The sequence below is a fragment of the Buteo buteo genome, chromosome 1, assembly GCF_964188355.1.
Source record: "Buteo buteo chromosome 1, bButBut1.hap1.1, whole genome shotgun sequence".
Lineage (NCBI taxonomy): Eukaryota > Metazoa > Chordata > Aves > Accipitriformes > Accipitridae > Buteo > Buteo buteo.
The window spans coordinates 59,497,391-59,512,352 of NC_134171.1; the positions used below are offsets into that span (position 1 = coordinate 59,497,391).

The following is a 14,962-nucleotide window of genomic DNA, read 5'->3' on the forward strand; positions in this document are numbered from 1 at the left end:
CTGTCTGTAGTAATGATGACTAAATGTTGTGACTGCACAAGTTTTTTATCAAAATTTTCTTACTTTAGATTAGGTGAAAGATGCAGGATGTCCGTTTTGGAAAGCTGAGGAGTGGGAGGGAATGCTCTATGAGTGTTTCATGGGTTAGAGAAGGGAGAGCTTTTCAAGTATACTTCCTTTCTATGGGATGGCTATATTCCTCAGTGCTGCCTGTGTCACTACCCCCTTATTGCTGCTCAGAAGACACAGCCCTAGCCTGGGAGCCTGCCTGAGCTGCCTGCGAACCACATACAACTGAAGAACCATTGGTTGCTCATCCTTGTCACTATACCCATTATGAGTACAAAACTGGAGGCAAAAACCATATGAAGGGGAACTGGTGGGAAACACCTTCTTTGATTGCGTATACTGATACTGCATATAAGCTCTTTGGGCAAGGGTTTATTGCAGCTAATATTTATGCAGGATTTTGTGAAAGGTCTTTACTTTGGTGTGCTGCTACCCTCATCATTGAAGAGAAGAAAACACGAGCTTCTGCTGCTCAGGGCTTTGGAAAATGCCTAATGATTTTCTGCCCAGTAACATGCTTTGGAAAATTTGCCCGAAGAAAGCTTACATGTGTGTGTTTGGGAGAGGGAAGGTGTCAGACTTGTAAGGCATATTCAAGAACCATTTTCTGCAGACCGGGCTATTTTAGAAATGTAGCAATTGGGTTTTCTCAAAGTCATGCTTCACTTCAGAAAATACTGGACTGTGTTCTTGTGTCTTCTGTCTGTGTCAGTTTGAGAGTTTAAATCAAATGAGGAATCTTGAAGTAGATCTTTAAGGATATGAAGGGATGGACTTTAGAGTAAGCGTATCCTGCTTTTTAAAGAAATTGACATTTGTGTCTATGTTGTGCTGCAGTTTTGTGTGTTCACTGTGATGATGGGAATTAATTCCAAGCCAGGCTGATGACCAAGTGGCCTGAGCCAACTTTTGTTGAGGTTTCCGAAGCATTGCACAAGAGGTTTGAAGGAAAAAGTTTGGGGGCATGTGACAGTTAATCTCTTTAGCAGTAAGAATGAAGTTTAAGCATACTGTTGGAAATGTACTCTGTTCTGTGCTGCTCTTTGTTTTAATTAACAATCTCCTGCAGAGATTGGGAGTGTAAACTTCTTTGCACTTTAGTCCAATTAAATCATGCTTGGAGGCTGTCAATGGTGGGGGGGGAACTCCCCCCTACTCCCCTTTTTTTTAATTGTTCAGTGAGTCTGTTGAATAATGAAAGAATTTGCCTGACAGGGTTTTGTAGTGTTTCGTCGTCTTGATGAATTATTGCAGAGGATAGACGACAGTCTCTTTTGTCCAAAATGCATTGGAATGATTCATCCAATTCCTCAGAAAGTGACAATGAAGCTCATTCAGCCTTTACACAGACTGAGCACAACATAGTTGCAGCTTACTTAATAACAGCAGGTATGGGCATTGGCAAATTGTTGCATAACTTTTTAAAATAGAACTGTAGATCTGAATGCTCATTTTGTATAGTAACAGCGATGGTATTTCATTTTGTATTACACAAATGTCTGATGGCTTTTCTCCATAGTTTCCTGACAAGTTAGCAATCAGCAGGCTGACTGAAGTGTGCAGAAACATCTGAAGTGTGCAGAAACATCTAAGCTTTCTGTTCTATATTTGAAGGAAGTGTTGTATCTCGAGAAATATATTTTGTTGATACATAATTATAGAATAGAGTGAGAATTGATTTCTGCCAGCTTGCAAAAGAGATAAAAATAGGGCATAGCTGTCACATCTTGCATTTTTCTGTGATGTGCTCGAAGCTATCTTGAGATTTCTCCTGGGCCACATGTTCGTAGTAATATATGTGTAGTCTGAGCATGTGAGCGGGTGTCTGTTAGGGGGATGTAAGGGGAAGGGTTGGAATGTGACTTCGAGGGAGGGAGCTGGTCATTAATCAGAGAAGAGCAGACTCCAGTTGCAGCTGTATTTTTCACCGATGACACATGTTAGAAAAAGCACGCTGAAGGGCTTGACATCGTGTTCATTCCCTGTGACTGCAATGGCCTTTGGCTAAACTTGAATTATTATGGAATTTTTTTTTTTCCTTTGAAAACTTCCTCATTGTTATGACCGCAACTACTTCAGTAATGTTTTTCTGAAACATTGAGCGCTATAGCAATGAAATATCAACCTGACCAAAACCTGAAACCTACTGTGTTTAAAAATAGGCCTTCTATACCTTTATTATGGAAAATTAAATCAGTTTATAAATACTTTATTCACAGACTGTACCATATATTTTCTATGCTATAATTAACTTTTAAAATACTTTAAAATATTAATGTACTTTAGGTTTATATGAAATAGTATTGCTAATGGTCACATTTTATTTAGCCTATCTGTTTGAAGTGGTGACTATCAAATTGCTGTTCTGGTAAAGAGGGTGTTTTTGAATGCAAAGGCAATATATTTCAGGTTTTTAGAGAAATTGGTAGAACAGCTACACAGAGCAGTAGACTTGTTAAGAAGCTGTAGAGATGGATGATGGTCAAGTATTGGAAGGCTAGATACACTCTGCAGTACTACCACACTATTTGCAGATAACTGGATCAATTAGGTGCTGCGAATATGTATGATACTTGTTATTTTAGTTAAAATTGATTACACTGTATGTAATAAGGTGGTCTTTTCACATAGTTTGACCACCTGGTGTTAGGGATCAAAGCTATAATAGGTGATCAATGGGATTAGTCAGAATCAACCCAGCTCTTCTTTCTTAATCTTGCATGGAAATTAAATGTCTTTCAAAAAAAAGAAGTTGGATTACTTTGTGGGTTTTTTTTTCTTCTTTTTTTTCTTAATATAATTGGGGGAGTCTAGTAAATCTTTCACCTATAGCTTGGACTTTCCTGTCTTAATGAGGAGTGTTCTTGACAGTAAGGTCTATAACGTCTTTGAAAGTATGATCAATTGCTTTGAAAATGCCTTACCACAGCAAATCTCACACCTGGAAAAATTAAACTGTGTTAATACGCAGATGTCTAAGAATAAAAATGAAGTACAGGTACAGTGTTCATCATTATGCTGCTTTTTAAAAGGTTTGAATGCTTTTCTCTCTTGCAAATAATTGCTTTGTTTTCTGAGAAAGAAGTAATTGTTAAGTATTGCACTCTACAGTGGTCAGTGTATTAATTTTAGTGATGATAACAGGGATACTCAGGCTGCAGGAAGCAATACTGCCTCATGGATATTCTTCACCTTATAATGGTGAAATTCTCTGGTATCATTTTAAAATGCTAACTGAAAAAGTAAATTCCGTGTTATACACGGACCTAACCTTCAGTGTTTTGATGCTGCTACCCATGTGTCTTGCTTTACTCTGTTAGGACTTGTATTTGCATTTGGTCTGCCTTTAGTTTTGTTGCTTCCCTGGGAAGAAGGAAAGTAAGAAATTCTGCTCTTGATCAGGTCATGAGGTTTTTATCTTCACCTTCACAAAACTACAAGATTTAATTAAAGAAATATGGGAATAGTTGTCTAACCCTAAGATGTTTCACAGGCCAAGTGGCAGCATCCATGTGCTTTTTCTGAATCACCTGAGTTCATCCCAGCTGATGATTTCAGGTTACTGAAGGTCTTGGTCTGCACTCCCTGCCCTCTAAGAAATCAGAGAATCATAGAATTGTTTAGGTTGGAAAAGACCCTTAAGATCATCGAGCCCTACCATAATAAACCTAATACTGCCGAGTCCACCACTAAACCATGTCCCTACGTGCCACATCTATACATCTTTTAAATGCCTCCAGGGGTGGTGACTTGACCACTTCCCTGGGCAGCCTGTTCCAACACTTGACAGCCCTTTTGGTGAAGAATTTTTTCCTAATATCCAGTCTAAACCTCCCCTGGCGCAACTTGAGGCCATTTCCTCTCATCCTATCACCACCTGACAGAAGAGACCAGCACCCACCTCACTACAACCTCCTTTCAGGTAGCTGTAAGAGTGATAAGGTCTCCCCTCAGCCTCCTTTTCTCCGGACTAAACAACCCCAGTTCCCTCAGCTGCTCCTCGTAGAACTTGTGCTCTAGACTCTTCACCAGCTTTGTTGCTCTTCTAAGGGACACTGCTTAACTGCTGCCTGGAGGAACTTTGTTCTACTTGACCTGATTCTGAGAAACAGGGAAGAGCACTTCTTGAATCTACATGTTTTTTCTCACTTTGTTCAAGATGGAATCCATCTTCTTTCTTCCATTTTGCTCCCCAGAACATTTTTGGGGGGCTCTATTATTAATTTGTTTTAGTGGTGCTAAAATTTTTAAGGAATTGGCATTCATTAGCATTCATAGCTTACCAATTTCTGCTTTCTCTTCCTTAGTTTAGCTTGGTTCCCTCTCCCCTCCCCTCCCTCCCCCTCCCTTCATTTTAAGATTGGGCTCTGAAGCATTAAATTTAAGTGTCTAGCAGGATCCTTCTTTCACCCTGAGGATAAGACTTTACAGTTCTGTTGTATTTCTGATTTCATTCTTGGTAGCTGTAATATCTGTTAAAGCATGCCTTATAAGAAGCCTGTACTGTTTTATAAACTTGTAATTCTATTTTGCTTCTTCTCTCCCAAGAGATGACACACTACCTACCTGTCAACAGGAGAGGTGACAGAACTGGCACTGCGAGTGCCTTTACTGTGGTGTTAGTTTCAGATGAGATCCCCAGCTCCCTGCTTTTGTTCATTTTAGGGGCTCATAGCATCACAGTGTCATTCCTGAAATGTGTGAATATGATAGCTGATGGCATCTATGTGGCTATGCACCTCCAATGTCATCTGTAATGTAATTTTTATGTACTAAGCAGGAGACTTGTGCCTGAGAACGGACACACTTGGTGGTTTTAAAAAGAGAAAGGAAAGAGATAGCCAAGAATGAAGTATAATTTCACCTCATTTGATTTTAAAATTACAGAATCTTTTAAGAGACTTTCTGTAATGTAGGGGGTTGGCACTGATTAATGAAATGTTGCAGTGAAACTCCTTATGTGAGTTTCAGGTAAAAAAGGTACCAATTTACCTAATTGAAATGGAGAAACTCCATTTAAAAGCTGAAGAATTGGTGGTGTCCCATGTGTGTGTTATCCAAAGTATCATCTTTGTTATATTTTTATGCATGTTATTATGATTGCACTGGTTTTCCTTCTGCCCTTTTTCATGTCTGTCATGGTATTAACGTAGCTCTTGCTGAGCATAGTGGTTCAGACAGGACTTCTGATGTGTATTTGACTTTAGAAATGTCTGCCTCAGTTTGATGCACTGGTGTGTGTGCTTCACATCTATGGATTGTGTTCCTGTGGACTGCCAATGATGGAGTCCACAGGACTTTCCATGAAGGAACTTCCATATCAGTACCAGTTGAAGTCTTCAAAATTCAGTTGTAGAGCTGAAGTGCTTGAAACTGATTCTTGCCCTCAAGTTTTCTAACCCTGCTGATTTGAAGTTATTGTTTGAACTGCAGCGTGTTTGTAGTCTGACTATAAACTGATATTAGATTTTTCACTCTGTGCTGCAGCATCGACAGTGACAGAGATGGAAGAACATTGTATAATACTTAAAAACCTTATTGCCCTTTCCACAGAGGCATGTCAGCAAAAGTTGTGTGTGTCAGGTTTTTGGTGGTGCCAATAGAGGAGCAGAAATCCTATCAGTGAAGGTGATGGATTGCCAGGGGACTGGAGCAGGATGGGCAGTGACTGTGAAAGAAGATGGGTCTGCTTTTGGAAGTCCGCATTCAGTATGACAGCCATTCGTTCAGTCTCCTTACAGAATTATGCCTAAGATCTGTGATGATGGAAACCATAATGTTTTGATTCATAGGTGAAACTTCTTAAATAAAAAGAAAAATTCTGAGGGGCATTTCCACCGATAACATGTTAGACTTTTACCAAAATAACATTCCACAATGCACTTGTAATTTAAGGTGCCCAGGCTATACAAATGTTTATAAGTTTAGGATTTGGTTCAGTAACAGCTGTGCCAGACTAGGGAATCCATGAACAATTTAGAAATTCCTGTTATTATTTACAAGTTATTTTTTTTAATGGCTGCGTTTGCTTGCCCATGTTGGAATTATCCATTTTATTGATAAAAGCCCTGAGTCTTTCTCTGCTGAGGTGCAAGGGGGAGTTTTTAACCTGATTATCTATTTATTAATAGCTTGTATTAATAGGGGGTTAGTAAAAGTTTAGAGGATGGGAGTTTACTCTGGATATCTCTGCAACAGGCTAGAGTCTGAAGAGAATAAAACCACAACAAACCCCCACCCCGTTTTGTGGGAGTGCCATGTAAAGTCACTCCAAGAGCCATGCAGTAGGATTTGGCTAAGAAGGAGGAATAGCGAGAGAAAAGGAGGATCTGGAGGTTTTAATATAGGTCACCAGGATCAGCAGGAAAAGCTTGCTGATCCTCAGCGTCCTGAAGAGTGTTCTGGGCACCTCAGAGAGCATTAAGTCCAAAGCAAATTTCAGATGGATTGGACATGAAGAGAGGAGAATGTACATTTATCTTTAGTACTGTGTTTCTTTATTACAACTCTTTGTCTACTGCCCGTTTCTTGTGTTGCTTAATAATAGACTTCAGACACAGTTTGAGTCAAGCCAGACCGAAGAGGTTTAAAAACACACAGGTCAGCGAGGCAGGAGCAAGTTCAGTGCAGAGGTGGACTTTCACCATGGCTATGACACAGCCCTAGAGCTCGTCGGGTGGAGGAAATAGCTCTGGCGCAGGCCCAGCCGTGCCACTGTGGCAGGTTGTGCGGATCGTCCAGGCTGCTGGACGAGGCTTAGAAAGTACCGTCTGCGGCCGCCTGAGCCACCTCTGATGCTTGTGAAGAGCTGGGACCTCATGAGCAGAGAGGGGAGTCAGTCTGGCTAGGATAGTGGAAGTAAAGTCAAAGCTTCTATATTCCTTTTGCTCAGGATTATTGTCTGAATGCACAGGAGAACCTCTCTGCTGAGAAAGGAAGATCTCAGGTGGTGGCAAGGGCCTTCTGCTAGATCAGGTGCATCATAAGCCCTGCTTTTTTTGCCAGTCACCAACCTGCATTCTTTTTTGCCGTGGAAGACAGCACTGTACTCGGTGGCTGGAGTATTTGAATTGTAATCCTAGATGCTCTGGAATTTCTGCTATGCTTGTCATTGCATCGGAAGACCCAGGTTCAGCAAAACACTCCGCTTTTGGTCCTTACTGAATCCAAGTTACGTAATTGGAAAAGATTTTCTCTCCTTTTCAGGTGTCTATCCTCTTTGCAAAATTGTGCTTGACTGAAAATAAAGCTTGTTTAGGATTTGGATATTACAATAGGCTGCATTTTCTTCTGCATGTATATTACTGACTGGTGTGTATCTTCTATAAAGTTTCCCTTTTTCTGTCTTTACAGGAGTGATAAGCATTTTCAGTAACATTGTTGTGCTAGGCATCTTTGTTAAGTACAAAGAGCTTCGAACAGCAACCAACGCAATTATTATCAACTTGGCTTTTACTGACATTGGTGTTAGTGGCATTGGTTACCCCATGTCTGCTGCCTCAGACCTGCATGGAAGCTGGAAATTTGGCTATACTGGATGCCAGGTATTGCAATTCAGTCAGAGAGAAACTTTTGAGCACTTAAAAGCAAACTGAGAAATAAAAAGTAGCTCTACCTGATATTAGATCTTTTAAGAGACAACAATTTTTGGATATAGGATTTTTTATGAATTTCATTCCAAAATTATAATCTCAAAAAAATTAAAGTGTAACCTTATATTTATCAACTAGAGATTTAAAAATAGCTTTAAGGAGGCTTAGGAAATTAAATCCCCAAATGAAGAAGGTTATAGTAGCCTATGCACATTTGTTGGTTTATTTGATAGTTAAAAGACTTTGGACATGGCTCCTGTTTTGATGATGATCTTGACAGATCTTAATGAGTTCTGCTTGGCAAACACATGTTCTTTCGGATGGTACTACTAGGATATCCAAAATGAAGGCCTGCAAGGCTATTTGTCTCCATTAAAGATTTAGCCTAGTTTTAATAGCTGTCTATTTTTAAAAATAGACTGGCTGAAAAATTATACTTCCATAGCAGAGAGATGGTACCCTTTGCTCGCTGTGTACTGTGATTTAAATCTACTTTAAAAAAAAGAAAACAACTGCTGGGCTTAAGTGCCCAGGAGAATGACTAGTAATGTAAAGACATGTGCTGAAAATGTGACTTAAGGAAAATATTAGCAACACTATACATTTTGGACCTTTATATAATGGATGTTTGTAACAATCTGATGTCAGTTGCCTGAGTACACGGTTATTTCAAGCTCAGAATTCAGTCACTGTTTGACAGGAAGCATCACTTGCAACATCTTTGGATCTAGACTGACTTGTAGTGGGTTGAAGTTGATGTTAAATCTCACTACCAGTACTTTGGGAGTTAGGATCACTTGCAGCACAACTCGTGTCAACCTAAACCAAGTGAATCCTGTGAACGGAGATGGCTTGAATGTCATGTGGTTCTATTATAACCACTGGTGGCATGTGGTCTGGCACAGGGGCTCTGTATTTCTGGGGTGCCAGTGGTAACAGAGCCCTCCCAGGCATCCTTCCTGGTCAGGCTGACCATGGGATGACTGGGCAGATGCATTTGGAGCATCTTGGGATTGCAGCATATGTTACTCTGTCCAGTCGATCTGAGACATGTAAAAATGTGGGCGATGGGGTAAATCAGTGTACCGTATCTGTAAAAAAAGTGTAGTTATACAACAGAGGAAAGAGTGACAATTCAGGACCCCACATTTGCTAAAGCCATAACTTTTTTGATGAATCAAACGCTCTTCAGGTTTCTTTAACATATACTGAAAACATGAATTGAGCGCCCCAACCTCCAAAGTCTTTATGTCTGAATCTCAAAATTTACTTATTGAAGTATGGGTTTTGTTTGCTTTTTAGACTACTGTCTTTAGGATTTCTGATGTGCACACAAGCAGGTTGCTTTTGAAATGTTTAATTTTAAATGAGCCAGCTCCAAATTGTCTGCATTGAATTAGTTCCTTCAGTACCTTGCTTATGGAAAAGAACACTGGCTGAATGTAATGTATCATAGTGCCTTCGATTCAGTCCACAAATTTGTTCTTGTACCTTTGAAAGATTTCTCAGAAATGTTTTTGTTTGTTTGTTTGTTTTAATTTCAGATCTATGCTGCCTTAAACATCTTTTTTGGGATGGCGAGTATTGGTTTGCTCACTGTTGTTGCAGTTGACCGTTATCTGACAATCTGCAGGCCTGATATAGGTACTGTACTTATGGTCAAAAATCGTTCACTGTTGGTCTTCTATGAAATAAAGAGTCTAGTTGTATTGTTTTCTCATGAATGACTCCATAATTACAGTGCTGGCATAATTTGAATTTAGGGCATGATCCTACAGTACTTGGTTAAGTTATCTAGTTGGCATGGATGGTACTGCTTGTGAAAGTGAAAATTGCACAATTAGGCTGTTATTCTGTTTATAAGTTGTATTTTCTTGGCTATTTACAGTCTTTAGAGGGCCACATCCACACACAGAAGGACATGAAAAGCCTCTAGCTGTGGGAGGTTTTGACCTCTGTCAGGACGGTGTGTGCCTCTAGTGTTGTGTTAACACTGTGCTGGATGTTTTTCTCTCCTCTGTTACAGCTGTACTGTAACAGCCAATTCCTCCCCCTGCAATCATGCAAAGATGTTCTTGAGTGCACTGTTGCATAGTAAGCTTTTTGGCGTGGGGTTAGAATTGCCTGTATGTTGTGAGTTGGAACAGGTGATGGTATTTAAGTAGCATTAGAGGCTGGAAAGCTTGGATGTTCAGCAGTATGAAACAGGTATGTTACAGTGTTTGGGAGTGTAGGCCTTTGAAATGATCATTATTAACCTGGCATACGCTTGCTGGAAGCCACTTGTTCAAGTTCAACACTGGAAAGAAGCAAAAGATGACAATGGTTTGTGATTCTATGTGCTTGGCCACAGGAAGAAGAATGACTACCCGTAGCTATGCCACTCTAATCCTTGCTGCTTGGATAAATGCAGTCTTTTGGGCTTCCATGCCTACTGTAGGCTGGGCTAGCTACGCTCCGGATCCAACTGGAGCAACGTGCACAGTAAATTGGAGGAAAAATGATGTGTAAGATTCCCTGTCACCCTTTCTTTTAAACTTGCTGTCTCCTGAAGGCTAAGATTATTTAATTCACCACTATATAAGCATAACTTCTTCTTTCTGAAGTATGAAGCCTGATTTATAAAAATCATTTTAAAACATAGAGCAAGTCTAGAAAAAACACAGGAATTCAGCCATGCTTGAAATGCAAGACTTGCAGTTGCTAATAAAAAAATTAAAGTTAGAGAAAATTTTCCTAATTCTTTAAGAACTTGTTTTAAAATTTCATAATAAATCAAAATATCAAATTCTTCAGTAACTTTTGCTGGATGACTATTTGTAAGTTACTGTGTTTTGTTTTTCTGTCTTATCAGGTCCTTTGTTTCCTACACAATGAGTGTAATTGCTGTTAATTTTGTTGTACCCTTAACAGTCATGTTTTACTGTTATTACAATGTTTCCCGGACAATGAAACAATATGCCAGCACTAACTGCCTGGAGAGCATCAACATAGATTGGTCTGACCAAGTAGATGTGACAAAGGTATGGTAAATGAGGGCATGTTTTCTTTCAAGCATGTTCTTTTGTGGTAAATTCTTGGGGGCAAAGGAAGAGTGCAGCCTTTTAAGCATTTCTGTTTCCTACATTCCCCCTTTTCCTTTCGTACTAAATATTAACTGAAATTTAGCCTTGGTGAAAACTCTTGGCTTGACTTATAACACTAGATTCTTTACTTCTGGCCTAATACTCTTTCCAGATGAATAGCTACTTTGAAGGCTGGGAACAACATGAATTTTCCTTGCCTCTGCCCTCTGTCATTACATAGAAATGTACCTCAGAGGTGTCCTAGGAGGACTTTTACTCTGTGTCTGTAGAGTCCTTAGGCTCTCTGCTAGGTTCACAGGTGTATCTGGTCTGAAATGGATTGGTCAACTCTGATTTGAACTCATGGCCTAAAAATGAAAGTGCATTTCCAAGCTCCCAAGCTGTGTGATTCCGATCCCTTGTTCTTTTAAGTCTGTTGAGCTTATCTCTTTCTTATGTAAACAGTAGCGAATGTGAGTTATGGCATAAAATGATATATCCTGCCTGGAAGGCTGACATTCTTTTAATGTATAAAAGTCCTTGAGAAAGCTTGAAGTTCACTAGCTCCTATGATTTTGTGTAAAGATATGATTTATGGTTGGGCATGATAAAAATGTGAGAATTGGACAGAAGAGTGTGTACCTATGCTTTTGAATTACTTATCAATGCAAACTTAACATTCTTTGGAAAACTCTCACTGCTAGATTCTGAAAATGGTATTTTTACTGAAAAATAATAATTTGAGCATTTTGCTCTTCTGAAGAACTTTCAGAAAGCTTGAAACTGAGGGTTCAGTTATAAATTTAGACTCACATTTGTGAAGAAAATGCATTTTCCTGTTTTGCAGTTGAAGACACTGAGTTATATTTTGGGGAAAAAAAAAAGGAAAAAAGAAAAAAAGATTGAAGCTTTGGAGTTAAGCAGTATCCTTTAGAATTGGACTGCTTGCTTTTTTACAAATTAGCATCTTCTAAGCTTTCTATGCATGAAACTTCTAAATGAAAGGTTTCTTTCTTTATTATCAATACATATTGCATTTGTATTTAAATAGGAGTCTTCTGTGGAGAGAGGCACTGCTTGTTTATTAGTCATGCTCTACAACAGCTCATACAAAGTAGCCATTTACTTCTTGTTTCTCATTTTGTTTGCCACTGAAAGACTGAATAAGGGTATAGGTAAACACCACAAGGGAATTCTGTACATACAAAGAGCTCTGCAGTTTTGTATGGTTTTCTAGTGATTTGTTTTGTCCTCTTGATTAATTTGAGATTTCCATTCCAGTTTCCATTACTGATTCATGTCCCTGGCAAAAGCCAAAAAAGTCTGTCCCAACTGATTGCTCTCCTACCCTCCCACTACTCCCAGTTTGTCACTGTTGAGTTCTAGCTGTGACATGGTGTGTTCTGGGGTGTGAGCCCCAACGTGCCCAGACTGTTCTTGCTGACAGGCAGGCAGAGAAGACATGACTGCTCAGGTATCTCCTCAGTATGATGCTTGAACATGGCTATCATGCTTCATTAAACCAAGCAGACACTTCTGGGTTCCTTCAGTATATGGCCTGAGCCTTTGTGTCCTAGAACATTGACTTTCCTTTATTTAACTGTACCATAGTTAAGCCTTATGAAATGATTTTATTAACAACCTTATTAAATGTTTGGCTTAGATTTTTCTCTCTTTTCATATCTGTTGTTTGTAATAGCTTCCCTGAGTGACCTGTTATGGTGGTCATAATTCATATGTGCAACTCTCTCTGGCCATTTAAACTTCTGACGGACAGGTTTAACATAATCAGTAGTGCTGACTGTGAAGGAAGATTGTACATAATGAAATAACAGCACGCTAAAATCCATGGCAGTGTGATGTGCTATTAAATCCCCAAAGTGAGATTTCATTATAACCTGTCAAAATTTGTCAGGTGTGCTTGTTTACATGTTGTTGTTTGGTTCTGGATAGCTCTATTTTCACACAGGTGCATGTGCTTTTGAGGTTAGGTTGCGAGGTCTTCATCTTCAGGTAATACTGGTTATGTGTCTGTTCCTCTTGTTTTACAGATGTCTGTTGTGATGATTGTAATGTTCTTGGTGGCGTGGTCTCCATATTCTATTGTGTGTTTATGGTCTTCCTTTGGAGACCCAAAGAAAATTTCTCCTGCAATGGCCATCATAGCTCCTTTATTCGCAAAATCTTCCACATTCTATAATCCCTGCATTTATGTTGTTGCAAACAAAAAGTAAGTGTTCCTAGCTTAGTACCAGTCTACTTCATGATTTTAGCATATCATCTAACTAGAGAAGGATCATCTGTAAAATATGACAGACTGACTAGTGAAGAGATAAAGGGTGAGCCACTGTTGGTTTACCAAAGATGACTTTTTGGACCGGAAAGTCTAAAAGAAATTGTTTTGATCATCATCAGAACATACTGAATTGATAAAGATTTTTGAGAACATGTTAACAAAGCCTTTGTAAGACAGTTTTGAAAGTCCCTTTGTGGTTTTTCAAAGGGACTCATTATGGAATTTGGGTTGTATCAGCAGTAGACTGGTTTAATGACTGTGGCCAAAATGTGTGGCATCTTAGTGACATGTAACTTCTGTAGATTTCCTTGCTTGATTTGGGATGTGTCATATTCTGACTGATGAGGATGGATTGTCACTTTTCGTTAAAGTAAATAAGTTAAGTCTGTTCTTCTGTTTTAAGCAAGCATATCCAATGCTCTAACCAAGCCAGTGCCTCTGAGAACTGAGTTTTGCAAAGAGGCATCCTTCCTTTCTCTTCTACCAACCTAGAAGCAGAGCCTGTGATCTCTGTCTAGGGGAACTTAGCTGATTGTGTCGAGTCAAAGAAAACCCATCTTGTTTTTTCCCCATTCTGTAAGTTCATCTTTATCGTGGCTATATCCTGTCCTGGGATAAGCAAAAGCTGCTGTGACCCCTGTTGTAGAAGAAACAATGAATTTAACTGAGTTATTCCTGTACATGGAAGTGAAAATGACTCAGGTCCTTTTGAATTCCAAATACACCATTTTTTATTAAGTAAGTTTTAATAAAATTGAAAACTATTGTAATACTTAAGGCCTGCTTACCCAGTTTTTCTTTGTATTTGGTTCTCCAGCTAATGATCTTTCTACTTTCCCTTTCTTGTCCTTTGCAGGTTTCGGAGGGCAATCCTGGCAATGGTGCGATGTCAGACAAGACAAGAGATAACTATAAACAATGCCTTGCCCATGAGTGTATCTCAAAGTGCATTGACATCGTAGAACTCATGTCATTTGCCTGCATAAATTAAATGGAAAGGAGTGAAATCTGGGTTAAAGTTAATTAATCTTTTGGAAGATTAATCTTTTGGAATAATAATCTACCCCAACCAGCCAGCTGTTTTCTGTTAATCACAGTAATCTTTTTAGATAGGTTAAGAAGACAAAAAGACAAAATCCATTAAGACTTTAGTTTTTGAGTGAGGTTTATTGGCCCAATATGTCTGTCCCAAACAAAAAAGGCTAGTGAAGTGGTCACTGTGACTCTTACAGGGTTGGACAAGGTGACATGGGGGCAGGGAGAGACTGGAGCAGGAAGCGCTTAGGTTCGATTTTGCACCTGTAATTCCTTATTTTCCCTCAAATTCCCTTGAAAGTTTTCCAGACTTGAAATATTCTGGATTCTCCCTGTGTGAATATATTTCTATACCAAGTGTCCATGTTGATATGCTTTGCAAAGTTCTGTTTCTGTGAATATGTTAAGTTACCAAAATACCTAGCCAAACCCTATAGAACCTGTTATCAGCTTTTAGGATTTTGAAGGAGTTTAAGGGTATTTAATGTATTTTTAAAGTTTTGGCTCATGCAACCGAATGAATTTGTAGGAAAGACAGCTTTTGTTTTAGTAGTAGTATGTTTCTAGTGCTTGTGACTGCACAGCAAATCCTGAAAATGAGACAAAATGCACCCTAAAGCTTGACACTTGGGAGGCCATAAAACTGAGTAAATATTTATGGTAATTTCTCATCATTTCTAAGTCAATCTCACGGTTATATAGGTCTGTTGTGTAATATTCAAAAAATACCTTTGGCGATGTAAGCAATGGATTTATTCAGGATGGAAAAGATGACTGTGTATAGATTTATCTATAAATGGTAGTATATGCACTTTTGATGATTCTCAGATTTTGAGAATAAATACCTTCTACTCTTATGTATGTATGCATCTGAAGTTTGGCTTTGCAGTGTGTAACTTATTTTA

At 39.0% G+C, this 14,962-nt stretch overlaps 1 protein-coding gene across 1 annotated transcript; it reads left to right on the forward strand.

Moving 5' to 3' along the window:
• The first annotated feature begins 80 nt into the window (after positions 1 to 80).
• RRH (retinal pigment epithelium-derived rhodopsin homolog) lies at positions 81 to 14,007 on the forward strand. The gene is made up of 7 exons (XM_075032841.1): positions 81 to 1,458; positions 7,423 to 7,613; positions 9,206 to 9,305; positions 10,015 to 10,168; positions 10,516 to 10,684; positions 12,778 to 12,956; positions 13,879 to 14,007. The coding sequence occupies exons 1-7, from the start codon at positions 1,353 to 1,355 to the stop codon at positions 13,982 to 13,984; spliced, it is 1,005 nt and encodes a 334-aa protein (XP_074888942.1). The 5' UTR covers positions 81 to 1,352; the 3' UTR covers positions 13,985 to 14,007.
• Positions 14,008 to 14,962: the final 955 nt, after the last annotated feature.